General features: G+C 37.4%; 1 protein-coding gene across 4 annotated transcripts in view; it reads right to left on the bottom strand.

The window, feature by feature from the left end:
• The window catches only part of ppfia2 (protein tyrosine phosphatase, receptor type, f polypeptide (PTPRF), interacting protein (liprin), alpha 2), a 205,410-nt gene that overhangs the window by 11,518 nt on the left and 174,989 nt on the right, over positions 1 to 18,903 (bottom strand). For 3 of the 4 annotated variants that reach the window (XM_015376281.1, XM_015376291.1, XM_015376309.1), the window contains exons 14-23: positions 18,223 to 18,355; positions 17,198 to 17,415; positions 15,055 to 15,295; positions 11,183 to 11,212; positions 10,905 to 11,035; positions 10,629 to 10,810; positions 8,120 to 8,210; positions 7,025 to 7,027; positions 2,225 to 2,306; positions 344 to 544 (exon numbers count right to left, since the gene is read on the bottom strand). In XM_015376281.1, the coding sequence (XP_015231767.1) occupies positions 344 to 544; positions 2,225 to 2,306; positions 7,025 to 7,027; positions 8,120 to 8,210; positions 10,629 to 10,810; positions 10,905 to 11,035; positions 11,183 to 11,212; positions 15,055 to 15,295; positions 17,198 to 17,415; positions 18,223 to 18,355 (1,312 nt within the window). The remainder of the gene's footprint in view (positions 1 to 343; positions 545 to 2,224; positions 2,307 to 7,024; positions 7,028 to 8,119; positions 8,211 to 10,628; positions 10,811 to 10,904; positions 11,036 to 11,182; positions 11,213 to 15,054; positions 15,296 to 17,197; positions 17,416 to 18,222; positions 18,356 to 18,903) is intronic. The other variant, XM_015376300.1, reaches the window with a different exon arrangement.

Genomic DNA, 18,903 nt, shown 5'->3' with positions numbered 1-18,903 from the left:
GTATACATTTTAAATCTTTTTTCCTTTCTTCTTTTACAGGGAACTCCAATGTATTTGTGTTGCTGCTTTGCAGATTAATTTTTAAAAAATCCTCACAGACCTTATACTAATACCATGACGGCATTTAGTTAGTAATGCATCATGTCTGATTTTTTTGTAAACTATTTAATGTTTGAATAGAATCAGAGCTGCTTCAGTGGGAGAAATGGTAACTGTTGAAATGGCTTCATCCTTTAAGGAATTTAAACCTTAACATCTGAAATTATTTCCTATTTCTGCTGAATCAAATTTGTTTTCTTCTAAATTTAAATCAACTCAGAGTTCATTTACAGATATAACTCACGGTTCTGGTGGTGGGTGGGGCTGAGGGGCTGGTGAGGGAGACCATCTCCTGGATGGCCAGGCGAAGTTTGAGTCTGTGCAGGGGATTGCTGATTCCGATCTCTCTCTGGATCTCGGTGTCAGAAAGGGCCGACATGATAGCACCGCTCTTCACGTTGGCACGGCACGCCGCCACGTACCAGGCTGGCATTCCCAACCATAACTGCAGCATACAGAGAAAGCAAAGATGGTAGGAAAAGATTGACTGAGCTCTTTTATCTCAACTTATTATATATTTGATAAAAAATTAGGAGCTGCTGTAATACCCAGGTCATTTTAGTCCTTTAAAACATAGCAGAGACTTTTGAAGAACCAGAAAGGGGGAAAATGTTTTACAGCAAAGGGATTCTTTTTCAATGATGCTTTTCTTTCACATATTTATTTATTTAATGCATTTTCTAATAATAGTCCTCAATTCGTTGAAAAGTTTCATTTAGGACTCAGCATGTTGTTTCATACCACTGGGTTTCTACAAATGACTGATGGGATCTAGCTTGTGTTTTCAAAAATGTGTAATGCTTGCAAAAAAAAAAAAAAAGCATCATCAGCAGCCTAAAAAAAAATCTAACCATCAGCCTCCATAATCCTATTTACTCCATCCTTATCTGGCATGGTGTGATGGAAGGATTGGAGGGGTCATGAGCAGGCTGTCTGCATAAAGCCCACTGACAGGTAGGGGGCAGTCTGTATTTAAACAGTGTCAATCATTTCCCTTTTTAGGAAGGCCATTAATAAAATTCTTTTTTAAATCAATATCTCATTAAATTATGTTCAGAAAGATGCCTGCTCAGTCCATGAGTCCTAATCTTTTCAGTGCTCTAAGCAGAAGAATGAAGAACGCAGGGGAATTTAACAGCTAGAAGTTGTTTACTTCTCCTTTAGTTTCAAATTTTATTCTGAAAATTAAACTAAAACCGCATAGAAAAAGATCTGAAGATATCAGTTTTAATAACTGCTACGTGGCAAGTGGAAAAATAAATGAAAACATTCTCTGCAAGGATCTATTCACCGAACGTAGATGAGCACATAGGGAATAAACAGTATCTCCATCATAAAATATTTTCCCTCCATTAGTTGCCCTTTGAAATATTCAATCATTGTAATGGTCGAATTTTCCGAGATCTTTATATCCCCTTGTCTGCGTTCAGAGCCGTAACCGGAATAAAACACTACTCTTCCACATTCCTATCTGAAAATATTCGCAAAAATTTTCAATCTTCAATTGTAATCTATGTTCAAGGAAGTTTTACAATCTCCAACTCTTACCCTGACAGCAAAAAGATTCCCTTTAAGTAAATAAACACAATATATCTACAACTAATAACTGTGTAACATCACCTCTCTCTATAACTTGTGTAATGTCGATCTAAAGCTCATTTATTAAGGTATTATTAAGGATTTTTAGATCCTTTTCATGGCTGCAGACCTCTACTTTCACATGCATTGGTAGTAGAGGAGAAACTATGACGAACTTCTGCTGTTCAGCAGCCTGGAGTTCTGCAACCATAAAAATACCTTCTGGTTTTTGCACAGCGGTTACACACTGGAACCAACTTCAGTGTCTCCGAACTCGGAGGGACTAACCAACGATAAAAAGTCTGATTAATTCAATGGAACATCTTAAATGTGCCTGAAGTTGGTTTTATTAGTGACTGTGGACAATGAGCCTTTTAAACATTTTAACAAACCGTTAATGTCCCCTTTAACACTTATAGTTGAGGATCAAATAAAAGGTATTTCCTCAATATTTACACTATTATATGTTTTATCCTAGCATAAGCAGTCAAAATGGAAAATCTGAAAATGGTTCATGATCTTTTCTACCTAAAAAGATAATGTTTACCTCCAACCAGGCTACAACTGTGGGGCCGTCCCACTGGGCGAAAGGTAATCCTTTCCTCCTGGCCTCCTCCAAAAGCTCGTGCCTGAGAGCAGAAATAAAGTAGAACTTGAATGAACAGGGGAACTTAGACAGCTTAAACAAACAGGCGACCAGTCAGTGAAATCTTAATGGAAACTCTCACATCCTCACACACTTTCTCCAAAATCCCAGCAGCAATGCTGCTGTGCTTTTCTTGTTTTATTCTGTGAGCAGAGTTCTTTCTTTCTGTGTGCCTAGTGCATGAGAGGTTGGTACTCCCTCCCTCTCGTTTCATCTCAGAGACCAGCCTGTAAACCAAGTGCTGGATGCTGAAAAGGGCAACACTTGATCATTTATCTCTCAGAGTGGAGAAAGCACATTACACACAGGCTGCAATATCCAAAGAGTTTCCTTTCTTTTTTTTTTTTTTTACTCTGCTGCTCAGTAGCATCGTTATCTCACCATTTTTTTAATAGCTTTTTTTAAGCTCATCCAAAATTAGCCAGTTATTCCTTAAATTTTTTTACTGTTTTAAGTTCATTGTGCCTCCTTAAACTTTTCATCTTTTTATGCAACAACTTCAATGTAGTTTACAGAAACTTTATTCAAAAGAAAGAAGAAATTAGCTCTTTTTTTAAATACAGGAGCTTTGATTCCTGTTTGTTTCTATATATATTTTTACAAAACAAAATGAGACAATAATCTATATTATAGTGGCCTGTATTTGTATTAATCATCTTTTAATCAGAAACAAATTCCTCCTCTTTGTTGATGTCATCTCTGTATGAATGCATCTTTTCTATAGAGGCCACACAGGTTTTAGGAGAACATGGACAACGTTTCAGGCTGGTTTAGGTTATAGAAGAATGTCTGCAGCTTTGAACATCTCACCAATTGCTGTATAAATCAGAAATTGCAGCAGTATGGCACAAATGTGGTGATGATGGAGGAAGGATAACCTGGAGAGGATGTTTAACATCCAGCAGCACAATAAAACCAAACTTAAAACAGTGAATAGGTTAGATTATAGCACATTCATGAGTTGAAATAAGCCTAAATCCAGACTTAACTCTGACTCAGAAGCATTTATAGCTGAGCTCAACTCATTTTGCAAATTACAGGTAAAAAATAAGATGGGTTTAAGTATTCAATCAAGCTGCTAAAAGATTTTTTTCCAGATCTGGATTTGTTAGAAAGAAAAACAAACAACAAAAAACCTTTTTCCATCAAACTTAAGCACTATTGAGTGGATCAGAGATCATACAACCCCCCCCAAAAGTACATTTATATATGTGGTTGTAACATAAAAACATGTAAACAAGTACAAGTGGCATGAATGCATCTATAAGCAATTATATGTGATTATATAGTAGAACCCATTTAGATGATGGTGTCTCCTTGAAAACTTGCAAAGTTTTCAAACATACGTCCTCTTAGATGGTGCTCAGTAAACCTGGTTACCGCATCACTAATCTAAGCAGGATTTTCCCATTTCATCCACTCACACTTTATTCTGCTGATACTGACTTTTTTTCTACTTGCAAAGAGATATTTTGGATTCAGTGTTTGAATTATGCAGTAGGGTTTTTTTATGTGCAACTTTTCCTCTGATTTTCTGGGCTGTGCTCCATGGTTTTGTTTAGCAGGTGGTGAAGTGGATCCTGAGAGAGCTGAGTAAGATTTAGTTTCGCCTCACTTGGAGCAGCCCTAGTCAGCGTGATGGAAATTGCACCTTATTGAATAGAAGGAGTAAATGGATCCTTTTAGTTTGTTGTGCACACAGCTGTTTCTATTGTAGTGAATCCTCTCACGCTGAGATGAAGGGCCAAAAGGGCTTTACCAACACAACCTAATATCTACACACAGAAGTAACTCATTTTTGAACACATTTAAAAAAAAAAGGGGGGGAAAAAACAACCTCATTCCTTTGTGGTCTTGTCAAAGCGTTTGACAGATTGAAGGAGTGAGCAAAAAAACAAACAAAAAAACAGATCCATCTCAAAAAATAAGAATATTTTATCGTGCAATTTCTTTTACCCAGTCATTTCAGAAAGTTAAACAATTATTTTACAGGGATTCACTACGCAGAGTCAAATATTTAAGCTTTAACTAGTTGTAACTTTGATTATTAATAGCTTAGAGGTAAAGAAAACCACAAATTCTGGGCTTCATCTTCCTTTTGACAACAGTCCATAGACTTTGTTTAGGGTGGGGGGGTAGGAGGGTTTGCAGGCCAGGCAAAAAAAAAAACGGGGCACTGTGCTCACTGAACCAGCCTCTGGTATCTGGCCGTGTGTGCAGCACCAGGTCCTGCTGGAAAAAACCCAAAATAAAACCAGCATCTCCATCCAGCTTGCCAGCAGAGGGAAGCATGACGTGCTCTAGAATTTCCCCAGTAGGCGGCTGCATTGACTGTGGATTGCAGAAAACCCAGAGGACCAACAGCAGCAGATGGCACGGCACCACAGCATCACTGACAGTGGAGTCTGTGCCTCTCCACTTTGTGACCTTGATTTATAGATAAAATTCAGAATAAACTCCATGAAAACAGGACTCTGCACTATTGAAGAACAGTTCAGATCCATTTCTCCTTAGCCCATGGAAGATGGTGCCCAGTATTCTGTATGTGTGACGGCTCTTGATGCCTTGGTCCACTCGGGGAAGCTCACCCAAATTCTTAAATTGATTTAGTTTGACAATCCTCTCCAACTTTTCTAACCATACTTCGTCCTTCCACTAAATTTTCTGCCAATATTCAGAACTTAGAACAACCAACTAACCTTGTGTGCATGCACAAAATTTCACAATCAGATTAAAATGTAATTTACAGATTAAAGAACAAGAAATAAGCTGATTGTATTTATATAGACTTAAGTTATTGGCGGGGGGGACAAACTGCTAATCAGAATAAAAAAGCGACGTAAACAAGACTATTCTGAAAATAGCAAGCCAGCGGGATTAGCCACCTGTCAAGCACTTACATGCATGGCGATCAGATTCTCAGTCGGCATACACCACTATAGACCACTCCTCCTGTTGGATTACAATTTAATTCCAGTCCGACTAAAACTGATCAGAATATTCAGACTAACATGTTTTTATTCTGATCAGCTATTTATTCTGGTTTCTTATGTCCATATAAATGAAGCTAATGGCTGTTGAAGACTGTTTTCTGACCCAGAGTGAGTTACCGTTTAAAGACTCAATTAGCGGATTATGGCACGACACCATTAAGTACCAATAATAAATTCCAAAAAAGCTAAAAAAAAGAAAATTTAAAAAATCCACTGGACTTTGTTTCCAAGTTTGAAGACGTTTCGCTTCCCATCCAGGAAGCTTTTTTCAATTCAAAAAGCTTCCTGGATGGGAAGCAAAGCGTCTTCAAACATGTGTAATGATTCTATATAAGTTTGACTTTCAGAGATGACTGGTGAGAATTTTTGCACTTTTATTCAATATTCTAATGTTTTCAGATGTAGCTGTAAACATGATATATGCAGCACCGGGCCATTGAGGTTAGTACAGTGAACAAATACACTTTAGCACGACATACAGGGGCTTGCAAAAGTATTTTCAACACTTGAACTTTTCCACTTTTTTCATGTTCACTCAAAAAACTTTAATGTACTTTATTGGGATTGTTTGTTACAGTCCAACACAAAGTAATTCATAATCAAATAAACATCCTTTTTTTACATATTGCATCTGAAAATGGCGACCTGTATTTGCCCCGAGTTAATACTCTATAGCTGCAATTACAGCTGTAATTCAAGCTCAGTCAACTAAAATAAAGGGAATCTGGAAAAAGCCAATTTGAGGCAACAGGCTGTATTTTTAAGAGAAATTTTCAATTTTAGCGTTGCTGCTCTGAGAGAAGATGAACTTCTACCCAAAATGTTAAGTCTTTTATTCTTATACCTCAGTGTGCAGTGAAACCAAGTACTGTTTCTTAAAAAACATTCCTTTATTATAGCTAATTGACATTGAGGCTGCTGAGAGATGCTGCTAAATTTTATTTTCTGCTGTACGAAAACAACAAAGCTTCTTCTTTGTGTTGATCCATACCATAAAAACAAAATAATATACATTAAAATTTATGAATCTTTCATGAAAAATGTGAAAAAAAAAAGTTTAGAGTGCACAAATACTTCTGCAAAGTACTTTACATGGCAAAGAAAAAGTCTGCAGATGGTAGAAGAAATGTGTTCATCCAAATACAACCAAGGACGTTCTTCATCTTCATCTATTTTGCACATGGGGGAGTTAGATCATGTTTTTATGTTCAGCCCGGGTTTAATGCATGATGAAATACATCCACTGAACATAGCTGGGAAGAGGGAAGTCAGGAAAAAGTTATGATAAATCAAAAACAGAAAAAAAAAACTATAAAACATTCATAACCAGACACTGTCGCTGGTTATTTAACACAGAAATAAGAATAGAGACACATAAAAGGAGAGAAGAGAGTCTGGGTGTGAAAATTAAGCCCCAGTTTTAGTGGCGGCACAACCTCTATCCTCTATCCAGCCGTAGGCGCAGCTGCCATTGAACTGTAAAAAAAAAAAAAGGTGAGGGAAAGAAAGATCTTCAGGTTGTAAATAAAAACAGAAAAAAAGGCAATGGCTTCGTTAAAAGCCACCAAGGAAGGATAGATAGATTAGATAGATTTGGCACGGGTCTTTCATGGTAGGACAGACAGGAGAGATGGCAGACAGGGCAAAAATGGCTGAAACAATGGTCATATCCAGGAGAGGTCAGTTTGAGATCCTCACAACAACTTACCCGCTTTGTTAGAGTCAGAGGATGATGAAAGGGAGAGGAAGAGTCAGAGAGAACGGGGGAGAAAGAGCGACGGGGAGACAAAAGTACACAAATGTTAATGAGTTCAAAGGCATTTAATAAAACGACTCTTTAAAAACCACATGCACACTCGCTCAAACACACACTGTACTCTCACTATGGAGGGCATTCGTTTAACAGGAGCATCTGTAGACCAGTGAAAGAAAATGTCATTTTTCACACGTCGTGCAGAAGAGGAAATGAGAAATGCCTCGAAAAAACAACAAGAAACCCCACTTCCATGGCCTTACATTCAAATGCTCAGTTACATTCCGGAACAGAGTTGAAGGAAAAAACAGCTAATCTACAATGAGATCACAGCGTTTTTTTTTTTTTTTTTTGATCGATCAAGATGCTGAAATGGAAAAAGAGAGCAGGCAGCTTATAATGGCATGCAGTGTGGAGGAGGCGCCAAGATGCAAGGTGGTGGCGAGGCCCGGGTCCCGGACACAGCTATGGAGAAGTCAGTGCGGTGGGGAGGAAAACAGCACATTTGTCAACATACAACAACCACTGCATATTGACCAACTACATGGGAGGCAAAGTTATTCGTCACGACGACTCAATATGAACTTCAAGCAAATGACATTCATCATTTGGCACTGGAGCATGGCAAATGCACGCACACGCAGTCACACGCATACAGCAGGTAGTGCAACACTCTAAAGCGTAACCTAGGAGTGTAGAGCGGGGAGATCCGCCTACATCTTCAAAATTGACAGAGCTCATCTGTGGGATTAATTGGCTTTTCAGGCTGGATCAATAGTCTGACTTTGGCTCTGTGTGTGAATATAGTGACACTGTTATCCGCTCCTGGACACTGATCCAGCTTCTGCTTTCTATTGACCCTGCTCTCAGCAAAGGATTTACTATTTCATAGTGTGCAGGGGGTGCAGGAGGATCAGGCAAATGCTGAAAATAAGAGTGTCTGGGTTTAAAAGCTCTGAATTGATTTGACTGTGTTGTAGTTTGAGGATCTATTTTAAAAATCACTAACAAATTGGATGAATGTTAACAGGATACAGCTCATGATCTTACTTCTTTTTTAATCTGCGGTCCTTCTCAGCCTGGGTTCCCAACTTGCCCACCCCCATGTCCTGGCCTGATGCATCTGGGTCCATCATCGTGGCTGGTGAAGAAGGAGAGACGACAGATTTGACAATGTTAATACATTATAAAGAATCTAGAGCATTAATTAAACTAATGTTATGGTTCAGATCCCTAATTTTGATGCTACAAGTGATTGCTCCATTTGGTGCAATTCACACTTTTTGACAGTGTTTTTTAAAATGTGAGGAAAGTCGTAAAATAGATGAACATTCTACTCTAGTGGCATAATCTCCCCTTTATTACATGTTTGTCCAGTGAGGAAATAATCCAACAGACAAAGAAAAAAAAAAAAATAGAAAAAACCAAAAAGGCACAAAACAGCTCTCAGGGACAATTCTCAATGTTAAGCAGCAAAAAGTTCTTTTTTTTTCCCTAATTATGATGGTAATCTAATTGTTTATGAGATGATTAAGTGGGCTGCCAGAAAACCTCAGCGTTTGTGTCGCAGACCCCGGTGCCAGTTTCATGGTTTTGTTCTCATTCTTGCGGAAAGACGACCGACTTGCAGCCCAATTTATAGGCCTGGGCTTTAGAAACACACGCCTCGCTGCGCTTCCCACAGGTGATTATTAACGTTTTTCTTTTTCTTTTGGAGGGTTATGATACGGAGGAGCCAGGAAACACCAGCAAAGAAAACCTTTTTCAGAGGAGGAAGGAAAAAAAACAAAGAAAACAAGAATTGGATTGGGACAGGGCTTGCAGAAGAGGGGATCTGTGCAGAGCATCTGCTCCATGGAGAGACCTCAAATTAAAAAACTGATGCAGACCTGTTATTGGACTTATTTAAACCATATTTTCTAATCCTTTGTTACTATTGTGACTTTGAAGTGATCAATTTATCAATAAAACATGGATAGTTTGATTCACCTTAAGAGAGCGAATAAAAATGCTTTACTTGATAGCTGACGTCTATAACAGCAACAATTTGCAGCTGTATTAAGGCTGCTGTACACCAGTCATTTGTTTGTGATCTGCATCCTCCTGCTGCTTGCAGTGACAGCGCTGTAGCAGCTGGATGTGCGGCTCGCAGAGGGCAGTAAATGTTTTTAACAGCCTTTTTTTTTTTAAGTGCGAGTTGAAAATGACTTGCTGTTGCATTCATTTTTTTTTTAAGGGGAAAAGGTTGATTACCTTTTTTCTGTAATGGTTTGGCCTCAGAGTATTTGATTATCTTCTTGCTCAAAGACAAGATGAGGACAAACTTTCAGTCTCCAGCAGAGAGCAAGAGCGTTTTACTTCAATCATTCTAGTTTTAAAGAATCAAAGTTCCCATGAATCATAAAGGTTTTCAGAGATCTTCGAAAAGGGAAAGAAGCCCTAAGTAACACTAATCCTTCACCTTACATAAGAGTGAACATGCATACTTTCATTTTTATGTGAACTTTTTCATCATGCTTTTTAGCTTCACATGTTTGAGTCTAAGACCTGCTTGATTTTCTGCACAGTTGCTGTAATTTCAAAGGTTTTGCAAAGCAATTTGGTTAAAGCTCATTTAATTTTGATGCAATAATTAAATAAGAATGGCTTTTTGTAAATCTTTAGTAATTTAGTAAACAATTGGCCTTTGAAAGTAACAATGTTATTATAGGAGTTGAACAGATTTTTCTATTAATCAAAGCGGTGATCTTTTCTAATCCCAGGTTGTTTGATAGAATAAGAAAATCTCATCCATATCGAAACTATAATAAATGAATTCTTTGGGATATTATTTCCAGATATTTTTTTTTTCTTTTTTTAAATGATGAAGCTAGGAACAACATCCGCACCTTTGCATGGTGCAAGGTTAAAAGGTAAATGATATTTTTTAAGTTTCCGCTACATGTCTTTACATTTGCCCGACATGTTGCCTCTATTAACTGCAGCTACTTCTTTGGGCCCCATTATTCAGTTCAGGCTTCAGGCCGGATTATCTGGCGAACGTGATGTGCTGCTCACACTCGTTCACCTGGATACTTTGTTGAGGCTCTGCCGCAGCGAGAGAACATGGGCACTTTTGATGATAGATCACAATAGCTAAGCCTAAAAAGCACATGAAACCCATCATAGATTCCACACAAGAGTAAAAGAAAAACCAAGAGTAAAAAAAAAAAAAACTTGTATAGTGTAAGGAAGACGGCCAAATCAATCTGATCAGAGACGGGAAAAGATTAGAGTTCATAATGGGGAAGCTTTGATGAGAAAGGAGCTCAGATCTGCACAGGGAATGAAAAAGGACCTACAGTTTGACCACTTGTAGCTCACAACGTTAAGCACTTTGTTCAAAAACACTTCCAAATTGATATTTTTGTTACCCCAGAAGATATTACAACCATTATCAAAAGAACCTGTGCAATGTAGCAACAGACTGCGGAGCCTTTTCTCTTCTCTCATACATGTGCAAAACACCAGAGGGGGGAAAACCTGTAAAAAATACTATCTGTCCTAATGTATCTCTCACCTTGAGGATCGACCATGACCTGTCTGTGTGCTAGATGCCCCAGTCGACCTTTTTCCTTTTTGCCGAACAAGCGTCCAATGGAGGATTTGATCCCTTTCTTCTTCGGCTGTTTGTGCAGGGAGTCTTGGCTGCTGGTTATGCTACTTAGGGCACTGGCTTCAGCCTCCAGAGAAGCCACAATCCTGGGAGGGAATTAATTGTACAATGCAGACTATTTTAGCTCTTTTTAAAAAATAAAACTGCATCTTATTTTCAAATATAAAGCTGGAAATATACCCTCGTGCATCATTGTGCGAGGAGGCTGGCAGTGTGTGTGTCATTCGCACAGTGCGCGGCGTTGGAGGCGGGGAGGTCTCACATTTGATGGTGGCCTTGTCCTCTCGGCCATCCTCTTCCACAGCAGCTATCTGAGGGGCGAGGACAAAAGGGTGAATCAGGAATACCTGACTGCAAGCAAGTCAACAGTCCCTTCATGTTGTCATTACAGCAGCCATTAAAGAGAAATATGAGAGCTTAGTGTGAAAAATTAACAAATACTCTGCTGCTTTCTATACCTTTCTTCTGTGCTTCCTCAGATCACTGGGCTGGAAAGAGGGGAGATAAGAAAAGATGGTCATTTTGATATGTCAGCATGCAATGATGAAACGGTGAACAGCATATCAAAAAGGTTGCTTCTTGCATATAAACATCATGCATCAGAAGATCCCTATGAGCCGCTGCCAAAAATCCACTCAGAGACAAACCAGTCATTTGATCAACAACATCAAAGCCTTTAAATAAAGACATTTACACATCATAACCTTTTGTATTCATGGTTTAATTTGCATTAAAATATTATTTTTAAAGCCATTTATTCATCTTTATTATTGACTATTAAGACCCCAGGTTAGAATGCACACATTTTTTATGTGTGCATTCTAACCTGGGGATATTTTCTCTTTTTATGAGAACAGTATGAGAAATAAATTCAGAAATGTTCTGGTTGTACCTCTCAGGTTACTGAAAATGGCTGAAAATTCATACTTCTTATATTTTCAGTTAATGCTTACTTTGTGGTGAGATGCCAACTTTAGCATGGGGGGGGTTACCCTTTGACGAAGACTCAAAATGAGCTATTATCAGTATAACTTAAGTGAGTAAAGAGATAATTCACAAAATGGGTCCACTTGAAACACTGGCAGGTATTTTCTTTTTCATACTTTAAGTTGATGAAAGTCTAGCGCAGTGGCAGAGCTTTTAAAAGCCATTTGTTCTTTATATTGTTGATGTTCCACTGCCTCACCACAACCCATTCAAATGTTGCCGTGCAGTAGCCTGGTAACCACCTATATATTTACATTAGTATGGATTTGACTGTTTTAGCTGCTGATGCTGATGGAATCTAAATTTACCAAACTTAAAAACATTTCAGTGAAAAGCAATCTGGGCAGCAATTAGTCAGATTTCCACTTGTAGAATATTTTATTGTTTTCACCATCATCAGAGGAGTTGCAGTGCCGTGTGGGCGACACGAGAGGATTTTTAATCACGTTTTTAAATCACTGCATGAAACATCTGTAGCATTTAATTAAACTTTAGTGTTTGGAGGAAAAAAAGGTTTCCTCGGTTTAAGATTCTCAAATCTTCTTACTCCAGGTTCACAGTGAAAGTGGTGCAGGAAGTCCTTCACACTGAACGATGCAACCAGGCTGCATCTGTGGCAGCTTCAGCCGCATAAACGGCACTCAAGAAAAATTTTCTTCTGGGAGTTGTCGGGCAAAACATGTTAGGGTTACAGTAGGTCAGTGTGAGACTGACGTAAAGCTCCTCTGAGCTTCAAAGACTTTTTTCAAGTTATAGGAGGGTCAGGATTTACTGAAATAACTTTATATAACTTGGGATGTCTTAAAAAATAAAGCAAATTTAAGATAGATTTAATGTGTATAACAAAATAAATTAAACCCAGGCATATCTTCAGGTATTTTTGCAAAAAAATAAAAACCTTTTTTAAAAAGGTTTAACAAGCTGGGCATGTTTTTTATAGGAACTGCTTATGGAATATTTATATTTATTTAAAAAATGAGGCCCGGATAATCTAATCTTTTTTGTTTTTACATTTAATGTGGAGAAAAAGTCGATTAGTCATAATGCAACACTTAAAAATTAAGGAGGCACCAATAAACTGATGGTATAAATCAGAAAACAAATAATTACTGCATTGAGTCCATCATAAAGGCTGCTATTAGACTAAAACATTTTCCCGCTAATTCTCACAAGCTGATTTGAACTAACAGGGTTTTATGGAGGTCTCCACATAACTTCCAATTATTCAAGTTAATGGAAAATATTCAACAATCCGAGATCATTTAAAACAACAAGATTCCAGCGTCCACGAGAGTTCATCCTGAAAGCAGATGGAAAGATGCTAAAATCTCATCACAGGACCTGCAGCAGGCTCCTGTTACCGTTAATGTAGATGTTTAACCTCCTACAGTTGAACTTAGAAAGTTGGTAAGCAGAGAGGAAAACTTTGTTACCCTACAAAAACAATCTAAAGGCTTTAACAGAAAATCCAGGAAGTTCAAGGATAATATGTGGAGGAATGTTTTCTTGCCAGATGATATTTTTGGACAGTTTTCAGAAGGTATGTTAACAAACAGCATTCCAGGACACAAGTCACACCAGTTGGGAAGCACTGATCAACTGAACCTGAAGGACTCCAACACCTTCTATACTACATGATAGTGGCTGATTTAACAGTGATGCATTACCTTAAAATCAAACCGGATGCGGCTGCCTGACAATTATCTAAAATATGTCAAAATAATGGTTTAAAATTAAAAATCCTGGGATCCATCAAAGGCTGGATTTTAAATTAAACAACAATTGAAACAACAGCTTGAAACAGACTTCATATACAAAAAAAACCCCAACAAAACTGAAATATCCGTCTGCTAGTAGCTAGACGTGTTAATTTTGGTAAGAGAGCAGTGGTAATGGCCTCTATTTCTGCCACAGTCAGTTATTTATTATTGGATCATGATACCCAACCATAACTGAGGTAAGTATGCATTTAAGTACTTTTAATTCTGATTTAGGTTTAAGAAAAAGAAAAAAAAAATTCCAAAAAGCTTTAAGTTTTTCACCTTTGGTTACTTATCCTCTGGACTGTACTGTATATTAAACTATATGTGGACTAAATAATGATTTACTCTTCTATGGAGAGCTGTTTCATTCAAAATTAAATAGATTCTGCCATTGAAAAAATGCCAATAAAATATTCCATTAAATAAATAAAAATAGCCATGAAATTTAAAAAAAAGTTAAAATAATGATCTTATCTTTAAAATGTTTTATTTATTCAATTATAGTATTAATTATGCTATTTATGTATTTTTTTCATAATATATATCATAATTTAGGAATTATTTTGTGACACTTATTTTTTAAACAAATTTATTAACTAATTTATTCAATGGCTTTCATTTTTTTTAATTCCATTTTTCTTTTAAGCTCCTTTTATTTTAATGTTACCTTAAAATCAAACTGGATAAGGCTGCCTGACAATGATCCAAAACATGTCAAGGATCTTAAATCAAAAAAATTATACAAAAAAAAAAACTCAAACAAAAGTGAAATCTCCGTATGCTGGTAGCTAGGCGTGAACACATGTTCTCCAGGTGGGGAGTGTTGGCCTAGTGATTAAAGCAGTGCACTTGTGCTCTGAGAAGGTTGCAAGTACCCGGTTCGATCCCCACAGCCTCCACTCTTGTGTTCCTGAGCAAAGACCCTTAACCCCACACTGCTCCCTGGACGCCACACAATGGCAGCCCACTGCTCCCCAAGGGGATGGGTTAATTGCAGAGGTAAATTTCTCCAATGTGAGATCAGTAAAGTTCAATTATATCATATTCAGACCAATGCCAGAAAGAGATCTACAATATTAGATTCAGAGGTTATTTCAAACAAAGTGGCAATCAGTAGCTGTTAAAGGGTTCTTTAAGTTTTTCACAGTGTAAATTCAATTTTTGCAGATATTTTTGGACAGAGGTAAAATAGTTAAAACACAAACTGTGTGATGAGAGTTGAAAGCATTTGTTCAACTGACTATTAATGTGATTGCTACCTTTTCATTCAAAGATTAACAGTACATAAAATATTTTGCTTTCACAGCCAGGCTAATATAGAGAGAATTTTGTTTCAGAATAGATTAGAGTCTGTAATGCCAGATATGTAATGTTTTGTAATTTGTGACCTTTTCAGTTCTTGTAAATGTGCATTTTAAAACAAATAGAAATATAATGAAACTATGAATACAAAATAAAAATACACACAATTCTTATAGTTACAGATTCAAAAAGTTTCCTAAACCTACAGACCATTAAATTTATGTACCGGTACACAAACATGAATCACATGAACAAAATGACAGTTACAAACAACTTACCAGAGTCATCACCCCCATGCGCTCCATGTCCCGTGCAGGGCTTCTGGGGTCCAGTTTGGGGGTAGAGTGCCCGCTGGGTGGAGAAGATGAGGCCAGGGAGGAGGCGGTGGCTGAGGCAGTGATGGAGGCTCCATGGTGGTGCATCCGAGCCAGGTTAAGCCCTTCCAGGCTGACGCTGGCCACCCTGTTCTCAATCTCCTCTGCTCGCAGCTCTGTTGACTCCTTCTCCTCCTGTATCAGCCTGAACAGACCAGGAGGAGCCAGAAATACTTTAAATCTATTGTAGCGTACAATTTAAAGTCCCCAGGAGAACATTTTATAGTCCCTCTGGTTCTAAACTGTCGACATTTAAAATGTTAAAAAGGAAAGAACGTTTGAGAATTCACTCTTATCTTCAGGTCTTTGGGGTGTGCCTCCATTAAAACCCCAGAAATCCTGAAGTGAGTAGAACTAATGAAGGGCTCAGTGTAAGCTAATCTGTTTCACCTATATCTAGGATCTAATTCTGTAATTAGCCACGAGGAAACTCCTTGGATGCATGATCATTACATCCAGTCAGATTAAAATGAAGTGTACGTGACAGGAATGTTCATCTGTTTCTGTTGGGGTGAATGCAAATTAGCAACAAGCTCATTCACACTACTTGAAATGAAGTTATGAATACATATGAGTACATGATTATACCAGCATTAGCAGGTACGAAGCAGCACATACTTGTAGAAACGCTCAATTCAGCAGCTGTGTTTTTGGAAAATTTAATAAAAAGGCAAATTACTTTTATTGTTCTTATATTTGAAAACGAAATGTATTATAAAATAAAGTATTTCATTAGATTTTTTTTTGTTTTTGTTTCTAAGTAACATGTCATTCGTTATGCGTTATATATGTTATTTTAGCTCCATGTTATATGTTCACACCGAAAGTGATCTAAGGATCGAAAACGCTTTAACGCCAAAATGTGGACGCTGCGTCAAACGCTTATCAGTTGCTTTGACGTTTCAACGCTCTGGACGCAAGCCACAGAACAGATGTAAAAATTGTTTTGACACATTTTAAAGAGAACAAATACGCCGCAAAACATAATCTGTGTGGTCAATTCATCATGATCATGATCCTACTAAAATATGCAGTGCCACACCTCCAGCCAACCACTGCGAGGTAGCTCAATGCTCTCTGAAGCGGCCAGCATGTGGGGGATTTCCTGCTGCCATTTGTAAAGCCGGAAGTGAATATAAAGAGATTTTAAGGTTTGTTGTAAAAACTGCAAGTACAAGAATATTCAATTGAATATTTTTCATCAGGAGTTTTAAGATTTTTAGCAAATTTGGCTATTTATAAACTGTTTCACCAGGTTTTTAGTGCAGCAATAATTCCTCATAACGATCCATTCTATTTTTTATTTTTATTTTTTTCGAACTTTTGGAGTTAAACCTTTAGTGTCGATTTATTTTTGCAGACAGCTCTGCAGAAGGGATCACAGCTTGCATGTGTGGTTTCTGTTTCTCCAAATAAATTCCTGAATCAGCTTTTCTGGTTGACGCTCTTGCATCCAGCAGCACAAGCTAAATTTTCTGAACTCCCAATGCTCAGACGCGTTGCTGTGACTCAACGGCACCCCTGCCCCTCCCGAAGAATTTGCACGTTCAGAAGCTTTAACGCCTAAAACACGTTGTGAATGCATCACAAGGTCTAATTCATATCTCCCAGCCTGCTTTGCTGTCTGATCAGTGGCGATGCCAGTAATTCACATTTTGTCAGCTCCCAGTGTGGGCTAGAATTTTTGTGACTACACACTGGAAAACTGATCTAAAAATGAGCAAAAAATGTCTTCAATTAAGTGCATTCAACCCTATATTTGAGTATGTAAATGATTTGCCAAGGGAATGAGTATTTTTACTCTTAGAATAAGATATTTAGATAATATGCATTTGAAATAAGACAATGTAATTGTGTTTTCTTATTTGAAATGTAAATTATCTGTCTTCATCGGCAAAATGTCCCTTTTACCTTCTCAATTCAAGAACTTATTTTAAGAAAAAAATGACTTATTTAGATTTCGATTTTTTCCAGTGCAAAGAGTCTGACTGTCATAGCTCCATTTGTCTTCTTGTGCCAAACATCTATGGTGGTGTCTGTCAGGTACCGTATCTCTTTGTTGATGGCATCCAGCTGCTCTTGAAGCATCATGGCCAGAGTTTGTGCATCGGAGTGGCCGCTAGGAGAGAGAAGGTCCATGGAGCTGAACAAAGTTTCCCTGTCGTCGTCGTCGATGTCCGACATCTCGGTGTCGCTTTCGAAGTGATGGCCTCCCAAAACGCCCAGCTGCTGGGAGCGCCACTCATGCTCCCCAAGAGACTTAGCCTGAACATTAAAAACAAACAACAAAATCATGTTTTTTTGGGAAATCTTTTAAATGATGCAATCATTAAATTTATATTTGCTGACAAGCTTTTAGTTTGTTTAGTTTTCTGAAAAATTCTTTAGCTCTTAATGCTTTTAGAAATAATAAAAAAAAACAGCTTACACTAAAAAAAAAATATGAAAAAAACCCAGATCACATGAGTTGGAATCATCAAACCTCCTAGAATAGATTTTCCCTGTTAAAGAAACTGGTGTACATTTAAAAAAAAATACAAAGAAATATCTTTTTATTATGATCAACATTTCCAGAATGCACAAGTATAAAACAAAGAGCTGTTAAAGACATTTGTCCCTCATGAGTTTCTTTTCTTTTCTACATTTTTGTCAATCACTTTTTTTTTTAAGTGAAATTAATTTAAACAGTTAAAAAGAACCACATATAATGCTATCTAAGCCAATTTGACCCTACGTAAAAAAATACTGTCTGCCAAAACTAATAAATGTAAACTTAAAATCACTTATTGCTCTCAGCTCAAAGCAAATTTCCTTAAAAAAGTTTTACACAGAAAATAAAGTAATCTTTAATAAAGTAATCTTTGATAAATGGGACACAGTATATAAAGATAAATACATAGCTTAACTGTTATATTTCATTATATTTTCAACCAGTTAAATCAATAAGGAACCAGTTCATTCAGTCTGCAGCATATTTTTTATTGACAAATCAAAAACTAAAATTTATTTTTTATTTTTTTTTTTTAGTAAAAATGAACAGCTGTTAGATGAAGTGTGTTGCATTCACCTCACCTTTGTTTCGCGCAAACCTATCCGACCCCTCCTTGGCCGGCGGATGACTTTAGCCGAGCGGTAATGGTCCGACTGGGTTTCGGCCAGAGATCCCAGAGAGAATCGAAGCTCAGCTGATGTGTCAAGATGAGACCTAAAGCATAGATTCAAGTTTTGACTCTTTTGCAATGGAACTCTGTACTAAAGGTAAAGTTCATCAAGTGGAACTGGAAAAATAATCAGTTATGCAGACGACAAACTAATCAAAACGCCCCTCAAGCATAATAAATGTTCATGGTTATGTGTTTTGAAGCAGTGGTTTTCATGCACACCTCTGTGCTTTGAAATTGTCTATTGCTGACATTAGGGCTGCTGATGTTAACGCACCACTGTTCTAATACTGAAGCTCATGGTGCATATCACAATAAACAAAAAAATATCTGTGAAAATAGCAGATCATCAGTGAAAGCAGCATTTCTAACTGTAGTGTGACAGAGAAAAAAATCTGATTGTTCAACTAAAACAGAAACTCAAAATGATGAAATATTTTCTCCATTTCCTGCTTAGTTACCTGATCCTCCATATGTGAAACTTTGATTTTTCTCTTGCGGGATGAATAAATGCTTTGATCGATTCATCTTACAATAAACACATCTTACCCAGAATATTCCATGATATATGAGCCTTTATATGTACAGTAAG

The sequence above is a fragment of the Cyprinodon variegatus genome, unplaced genomic scaffold (assembly GCF_000732505.1).
Source record: "Cyprinodon variegatus isolate N-32 unplaced genomic scaffold, C_variegatus-1.0 Scaffold7, whole genome shotgun sequence".
Classification (NCBI taxonomy): Eukaryota; Metazoa; Chordata; class Actinopteri; order Cyprinodontiformes; family Cyprinodontidae; genus Cyprinodon; species Cyprinodon variegatus.
Note: the sequence above shows the minus strand (reverse complement) of the source record. Positions and strands in the feature narration are given on the sequence as shown.